This window comes from Manis javanica, chromosome 2 (assembly GCF_040802235.1).
Source record: "Manis javanica isolate MJ-LG chromosome 2, MJ_LKY, whole genome shotgun sequence".
NCBI lineage: Eukaryota > Metazoa > Chordata > Mammalia > Pholidota > Manidae > Manis > Manis javanica.
In genome coordinates this window covers 39,658,896-39,667,449 of record NC_133157.1, presented here as the reverse complement: position 1 = coordinate 39,667,449, position 8,554 = coordinate 39,658,896, and the positions used below count along the sequence as shown (strand labels likewise).

At 43.0% G+C, this 8,554-nt stretch overlaps 1 protein-coding gene across 1 annotated transcript; it reads left to right on the top strand.

The window, feature by feature from the left end:
- The first annotated feature begins 2,136 nt into the window (after positions 1–2,136).
- On the top strand, positions 2,137–6,214 carry LOC140845510 (uncharacterized). Its single transcript, XM_073219803.1, has 3 exons — positions 2,137–3,126; positions 3,435–3,624; positions 6,207–6,214. Exons 1-3 carry the CDS (start codon positions 2,137–2,139, stop codon positions 6,212–6,214), a joined length of 1,188 nt encoding a protein of 395 aa, XP_073075904.1.
- Positions 6,215–8,554: the final 2,340 nt, after the last annotated feature.

The following is an 8,554-nucleotide window of genomic DNA, read 5'->3' as shown; positions in this document are numbered from 1 at the left end:
AGTAAGGGACGGCCGCCCTCTAGTGGTAGAACTAGTAAGGCAGGGTCCCTGGGCAACCGACCTCCTTTGGATAAAGATCAGTGTGCGTACTGCAAGGAAAAGGGGCATTGGGTGAAAGATTGCCCTAAGAAACCACCACGGGGACCTCCGAAGAAAGTGTTGTCCCTGCTAGAAGATGAGGACTAGGAAAGACGGGGCTCGGAGCCCCTCCCCGAGCCTAGGGTAACTCTGAAGGTGGAGGGGCAACCCGTTGAGTTTCTGGTAGATACCGGTGCTCAACATTCAGTACTGACCCAAGCTAGAGGCCCCCTTTCTAGTAAAAAGTCTTGGGTGTTTGGGGCCACGGGTCAGAAACAATATGCATGGACTACCCAAAGAACAGTGGACTTAGGAGTGGGACAAGTAAACCACTCATTCCTTGTTATACCGGAATGCCCTACACCCTTGTTGGGAAGAGACATCTTGACCAAAGTCGGGGCCCGAATATCCTTTCAGACTGAAGATACCCAAGTGACTGATAGAAAAAAGAGACCCTTGGGCCTAAGCATTCTGTCTATAAAGTTAGAAGACGAGTACCGCCTTTTTAAGGAACCAGAACCCTCCCGAGTTAATCAGAGGTGGCTCAACCAGTTTCCAGGGGCCTGGGCAGAGACGGCAGGTATGGGACTCGCTGTAAACCAACCCCCGGTGGTCATAGAATTAAAAGCCTCAGCCTCACCAGTAACTGTGAGACAATATCCAATGAGTAAAGAAGCCAGAGATGGGATTAGGCCCCATATCCAGAGGCTCATAGAACAGGGGATATTAGTAAAATGTAAATCCCCATGGAACACTCCCTTGCTGCCTGTAAAGAAAGCGGGAACAGGAGATTATCGACCAGTGCAAGATTTGAGAGAAGTTAATAAGAGAACACAGGACATTCATCCCACTGTGCCGAATCCTTACAACCTGCTAAGCTCTCTGGCCCCAGAAAATACTTGGTATACAGTCTTAGATTTAAAAGATGCCTTCTTTTGTTTGCGCCTGCACCAGAGTAGCCAACCGCTGTTTGCTTTTGAGTGGAAAGACCCCTCCACAGGAACTACTGGACAATTGACCTGGACTCGCTTGCCACAAGGATTCAAGAACTCACCTACCCTCTTCGACGAGGCTTTACACCAGGACTTGGCCTTTTACCGAGCCTCCAACCCGCAGGTAACCTTGTTACAATATGTTGATGACTTACTGATAGCCGCTCCTACACAGGAAGTCTGCCAAGCGGCTACTGAAGCCCTTTTGACTGAACTTACTAGGCTGGGGTATAGAGCATCTGCCAAAAAGGCACAGATCTGCCAACCACAAGTGACTTATTTAGGGTATTTCCTGAGAGAAGGGAAGAGGTGGCTTACTGAAGCCCGGAAGCAGACTGTGACGCAGATCCCGGTCCCTACTACTCCGCGCCAAGTCCGCGAATTTCTGGGAACAGCAGGGTTCTGCAGATTGTGGATACCCGGATATGCCACCTTAGCCGCCCCCCTGTACCCCCTAACCAAAGAGGCAGCCCCGTTTGTTTGGGGACCTGAACAGCAACAGGCCTTTGATGAAATCAAGAAAGCCCTCCTGTCGGCACCCGCTCTGGCCCTGCCAGACGTAACTAAGCCATTCGTCCTTTTTGTGGATGAGCGGAGTGGAGTGGCTCAGGGAGTGTTGACCCAGCAATGGGGACCTTGGAAGAGACCTGTCGCCTATTTGTCAAAAAAATTAGACCCAGTAAGTAGTGGATGGCCTGCCTGTTTGAGAGTAGTGGCGGCTGTGGCCCTCCTAGTTAAAGATTCTGACAAACTGACACTGGGACAGAAACTTACTGTAGTTGCTCCACATGCGTTGGAGAGTGTAATTCGGCAACCACCCGAGAGATGGATGTCGAATGCCAGAATGACTCACTACCAAACCTTACTCCTGAATCGTGATCGAGTAGAGTTTTCCCCCCCTGCCATCCTAAACCCGGCCACTCTGCTCCCCGATTTGGAGAAAGAAGTGTTTCACACCTGCCAGGAAATCCTGGCTGAAGAGACAGGAACCCGCCAGGACTTGCAAGATCAGCCCTTAGGGGGAACGAGACTCCTGACTTGGTATACAGACGGGAGCAGTTACATCATGGATGGTAAGAGAATGGCCAGAGCTGCAGTAGTAGATGATGACCGAGTTGTATGGGCCAGTGGACTCCCAACGGGCACCTCTGCACAGCGAGCAGAACTCATCGCCCTGACTCAGGCCCTAAAGATGGCAGAAGGTAAGAGACTTAACGTCTACACTGACAGCAGATACGCCTTTGCCACTGCTCATATACACGGGGCTATTTATAGACAGAGAGGGCTGTTAACTTCTGCTGGGAAAGATGTTAAAAACAAACAAGAAATTTTAGATTTGCTGGAAGCCATCCATAGGCCTAAAGAAGTAGCAATAATGCATTGCCCTGGACACCAGAAAGATGACTCTCCAATAGCTCGAGGAAATCGGAGAGCAGACCAAGCCGCAAAGCAAGCGGCTCAGGGAATGAACATTTTGCCCCTTCAAGTGTGTCCGGAAGCCACTCACATCGAGAGCTTCCAGTACACACCTGAAGATCTCGTTTGTATAAACAAATTAGGGTTCAAAAATTCCTCACCCCAAGAGATATACAAGTCTGAAAAAGGGAAAGTTGTCCTGCCCCGGAAAGAGGCAGAAGAATACTTAAGGCAATTACATCAACTGACACATTTGGGAGCAAAAAACCTAAAGACTTTAGTTCGAGACTCCCCTTATCATGTTATTGGATTAGGAAAATTAGCTGACGAGATTGTAAAAAATTGTGTTCCCTGTCAATTAGTAAACGTGAGCAAAAATCAAGCAATATCCGGGAAAAGACTTCGAGGAGATCGCCCAGGAACTTATTGGGAAGTTGACTTCACTGAAATTAAGCCTGCTAAGTATAGATACAAGTACCTTCTAGTTTTTCTAGACACATTTTCAGGATGGACAGAGGCGTTCCCCACCAAAACTGAAACAGCTCAGACGGTGTCTAAAAAAATCCTTGAAGAAATATTTCCCAGGTTTGGGATTCCAAAGGTAATCGGCTCCGACAACGGCCCTGCTTTTGTTGCCCAGGTAAGTCAGGGATTGGCCAAGATCCTGGGGACGGATTGGAAATTGCATTGTGCATACAGGCCCCAGAGCTCAGGACAGGTAGAAAGGATGAACAGAACTCTAAAAGAGACCTTGACTAAATTGTCCATAGAGACTGGCTTATGTGATTGGTTAGTCCTCCTTCCCTTTGCCCTGTTTAGAGTTAGGAACACTCCCAGCCGCTTTGGACTAACGCCTTTTGAAATAATGTTTGGGGCCCCGGCCCCGCTTCAGTCAGCACATCTTCATACATTCCCTGAGTGTGCAACTACTAAGTTTTTGCTTGAAAGGTTACGAGCCTTGGAGGCTGTGCAGAAAGAGGTGTGGGCCTCCATCAAGGAAGCCTATCAGCCAGAAGACCTCTCGGTGCCTCACCAGTTCCAGGTGGGAGACCCAGTCTACGTGAGAAGGCACCGGACAGGAAACCTCAAGCCACGGTGGAAGGGACCTTTCATCATCCTCCTGACTACTCCCACAGCTGTAAAAGTGGACGGTGTCTCTTCCTGGATACACGCTTCACATCTAAAGAAGGCACCCCCGGACCCGGACTGGCGAGTAACTCGGACTGATAACCCCCTTAAGCTTCGCTTGTGTAAAAAGAATTATGCTGTTAGTAATTCTGATGCTCCTGCTACTTCCAACCCACCAGAACCCTAACCCCCATGAACCCAGGTTACTGACATGGCAAATCATTACCCCAGCTTCCCACCAAGTAGTAGTCCAGTTAACAGAACAGCATCCTAGGGGGACTTGGTGGCCTACCCTCACTGTAGACATATGTACTCTCTTCAAACAAGACCCTCGGCACGGAGGTAGAATAGGAAGGCCAGGATGTGGATCTCGGGCTTCTATGAAAAAACTCCAAGATACCTGCTTCTATGTGTGCCCAGCCCCCTCAACCGATCGTGCTAAGGCCTCACAGTGTGGTGGGCAGACAGACTTTTTCTGCAAAAATTGGGGCTGTGAACAAACAGGGACATGTCATTGGATAGGCAGAAATGCCGGGAGCTCCCCTCCAAGTCTTATAAGAGTTAAAAGAAACAGTACTCAGGCCCAATGTATGACCAGCTCTACCTGTAATCTTATTGATATTTCCTTTACTGAAGCCGGAAAGGAGGCAAATTGGGAAAGAGGGCTCATGTGGGGATTAAGACTCTATCAGGAAGGATATGATAATGGAGTTGTATTCACTCTTAGACTCAAAGTAGAAACCCTCCCAGCTATTCCAGTAGGACCAAACGCTGTCTTACCAGATCAGCCTCGCCTCCCAACCCCAGCCCCGAAAAGAACCCTAACTATTTCAGCTGTCCCCGTCTTTGCTCCTAGCCCACTGACCTCCTTTTCTAGCAATGGACAGCGCCTCCTCAACCTTGTTGAGGGAGCTTTCAGAGTCCTAAATGCCACCGACCCTAAAACTACAGAGTCCTGTTGGTTATGTTTTTCTTCTAGACCACCTTATTATGAAGGGCTGGGATTGTCAGCTGATTTTAAGAATACAACCAGCCACGAAATTTGTAGTTGGGGCAGTCATAAAAAGCTAACACTAACCGAAGTGTCTGGAATAGGAAAGTGTCTAGGTACGGTTCCCGCCACGCATAAAAATTTATGTAATGAGACCATCCCCATGATCCCCACAAGAGAAAACAGGTATTTAGTCCCACCACCTGAAGGATGGTGGGCCTGTAATACTGGACTAACTCCATGTGTTTCCACCTCTGTCTTCAATTTCTCCCACGAATTCTGTATAATGGTCCAGTTAGTACCCAGACTAATGTATCATGATGACTTCTCATTCGTGGCAGAATTAGAACCTAGACTAAGGTATAAGAGAGAGCCAGTCTCACTCACTCTAGCTGTATTACTAGGAGTAGGAGTCGCAGCCGGAGTAGGAACAGGGGCGGCTGCAATTATACAAGAGAACCAACATTATGAAGGACTAAGAATAGCTATCGATGAAGATTTGAGAACTATAGAACAGTCTATTTCTAAACTTGAAGAGTCCCTAACCTCTCTCTCTGAAGTAGTGCTGCAAAACAGACGAGGATTAGATTTACTATTTCTAAAAGAAGGTGGATTATGTGCAGCTCTAAAGGAAGAGTGCTGCTTCTATGCAGACCATACTGGAGTAGTAAGAGACTCAATGTCTAAATTAAGAGAAAGATTAGATCAGCGAAAGCGAGAACGAGAAGCTAACCAGAGCCTGTTTGAATCCTGGTTCTCTAGATCCCCATGGCTTACAACTCTAATATCCACCTTGACAGGACCCCTGCTTATTTTTATATTGCTCCTCACCTTAGGTCCCTGCATTTTAAATCGAGTAATAACCTTTATTAGAGAAAGAGTAAGTGCTGTGCAGGTGCTAATGCTGAGACAACAGTATCATACCCTCACACATCAAGAAGACACCAACATTCCATGATTAGAATGTTCAGAAAAAGAAGTGGGGAATGTAGGACCCCAACCTCCCTGAGAAATAAGTTAGCCTAAGAGTAGCCATCTTGAAGCCCAAAAAGCCATTCTGATATATGACTCAGAGGGAACAACTGAAACCAGGTAACTCCTCTGGAAAAACAAGTTAATCAATCATGACTGCTGGCAGTGCTAACCTTTCGGTTAGTTAAACATAAAAGCTGACCCTACCTTGCTACACCCCCAGGACGTGGCACTAACCCAGAAATCGTAGGTTTGAAAAATTACTGCCTTTGTAGTATTGTTATCTTGCTATGTAGTATTGTTATCTCATTACTACAACATAATCTGTAACCATGGTAATTCTCTAGGGCTGAATGCCTCAGAAAAGCCTATATAACCACTTAGTTGTAAGTACTCAGGGTCCTCGTTGAGACCCGTTGCGACGGGCTGACTTGGACCCCAACTAGTTGGCTTCTGAATAAATTCCTCTTGCTTGTTGCATCAAGAAACGTCTTTGGTGAGTGATTTGGGGCGGCGCCTTCCTCAGGGGAATCCAACACTGTGTTTAGCAAACATTAGCCAATTCAATAAATTATATCACTGTTTCAGATGGAATTACATTTTCATTTTTACCTCTTTGTTATGTGTAGGCACATAATTGTGCTTTATAAAAAGGTAGTCGAAAGATGGCAACAATTAAAAGTCTTTGCTGCAAACAAATATGAATTGGTAATTTTATCCTTATTAGCAACAGTATCAAATTACTTCAGAGATGTCATTTAGTATGTTTACATAGTATAGCTAACTCTTGAGTACCTATGAAAAATGGAAAAAATTATAAACTATTATACTGAAAAAAGGATTGGAATTCGAGTCAGAACCTTGCTAAATTTCAAATTCTGGATCCCTTATTGACTATGCAATACTTTTTAAAGGAATTTAAACATTGCAAGCATTTTTTTTTCAACTACTTACTTCCTGTTGCAGTGTTTAGAGGGCATACAATGTAATAAGAAAGTCTTTTGTTAAGCTCTGTAGAAGTATTATTTCAAGTAAAATATTAGGCATTATTGTGTCACTATACATTCATTTCCTTGATGTAGATATAAGATGCATGAAATAACAATCTGTGGTTAATTCAAACAGTATTTAATTTTTGGATTTTGATAGCTGTACTTGAAACTTTTAAAGACAACAGAATTGCTAATAAGAATTAGAGAATTTTCAAAAAATCATTCACTGCTAATACACACACTGATGTACTGATGAACCCATTTGTTATAGCATATTGTATTCTGAACATTAACAGAGTCTGTCTGGTCAGGTTTGAGAGGTTCACCATTTCAGGAAATTATGATTGGATCAATTAAGAGTGATTCCTCTGAATATTTAGAGGAGAAACAATTTCTTTGTTATCAGCTATGCTTTTTTGGGCTTTGCTTTCCCTGGCATCTGAGGTATAATGTACAAAGGTTAAGGCTTTGGGTGTGGACTTTGGGAGGGAAAGGAAAGAAGATTATTGAAGCATATCGCTAGCTTCATTGAAGAGGCAGTTTTAACTAACTTGATCTTGAAAAGTTAAGCCAGGTTATGAACACAGATTTTTCCCACTACAAAGCTATTACCCACCAAGTTATTTCATTACTTCCTAACAGGAGAATCACTGGTATACTGTCCAAGAAATGCAACTTCATTAATTAATAATGTATTAATATTTATATATAATATTTTTAGATATAATACATCATCCTAATAATTTATTGCTATGTCTTAAGGGGTAAAGATAAGGTAAAAATTTACAAATAATACAGAATGTACATGAAATACACTGATATTGGAATTTGATTATGCTCTGCAAAATGGAAAACAGTCTTCTCTATAGATATTTCCTTCATGCTAGTCTTCTTAGTTCTTATGTTAAAACAAACCTATAAAGAGGCTTTCTTCTTTAAAAAGAAAATTATTTTTTTCTTCAAGCTGGCACAGATAAGATTGCTCAATAATTTATTTTGATCAAGCATAAATTTTGGGGCAAGTATAAAAATGTTTCAGAACCACTTTTAGTTAAACAGACATTACAAAGCATAGAAGATAACAATACTTTTAAACTATCAGCTCACTCTAGGAGGGTTGTCCTCTTGATAAGAAGCTCTTTGAATTAAACTAAAGGGTTGTCATTTAAAATCTTAAACATGAGCACTGTTTTCAAAGATACGTATCTTTCACTAACTGTTTATGTTATTTCAACATAAAAAAAATCACATACGGGCTTAAGTTAGAACATGAATATATTTTACCAAAAAAACGTTAAAGCTACATTAAATTGATTGTAAAATGGCTCAGTACTTGTAAACATACATTTAAAAACAAATGAGTATTTAGGGAAAAGATTACCATATTTGTTTATTGAATACAGATCTAAGGAACAAAAGAATTGGTGTACTTCATAGCTTTGTTAGATAGAAAGACAGACATGAGAGGGTTGGAGGGAGAACAAAGCCAGTGGAGCCCACAAAAAGGGACTCAAAAGTGTTAACCAGATAAAATATGAGAGCCAGAAAGGACCCACAGACGTAATTAGTTACTTAGCTTAAATTTCAAAGACCAAGAGCAACCTGGACATTCCCCAGATAAAGACACTATCGGAGTGCAGCCCATGCATTCATTGTACCAATTAGATCATTCCTCAGCAAAAATCTACTTAGACTGCCAAAAAGGTCCAGCTTATTCTTTAACTTAATCCATATGCTGTTTTTCCTGTTCTTCCAGCCCCTTAACCAAGTAATTTTGTAACCAAGACAGGAGACAGATCTCCAAAGTGTAAATAAACCTATGTGGTCAAAGAATGCTGAGATCTAGACCAACACAGTCACATAATCCCTATTGTTTTTTTTCTTTTTTCTTTTTGTTAAGGTATAATTGATATATACTCTTAAGAAGGTTTCACAAGGTGGGAATGTAAACTAGTTCAACCATTGTGGAAAACACTATGGCGGTT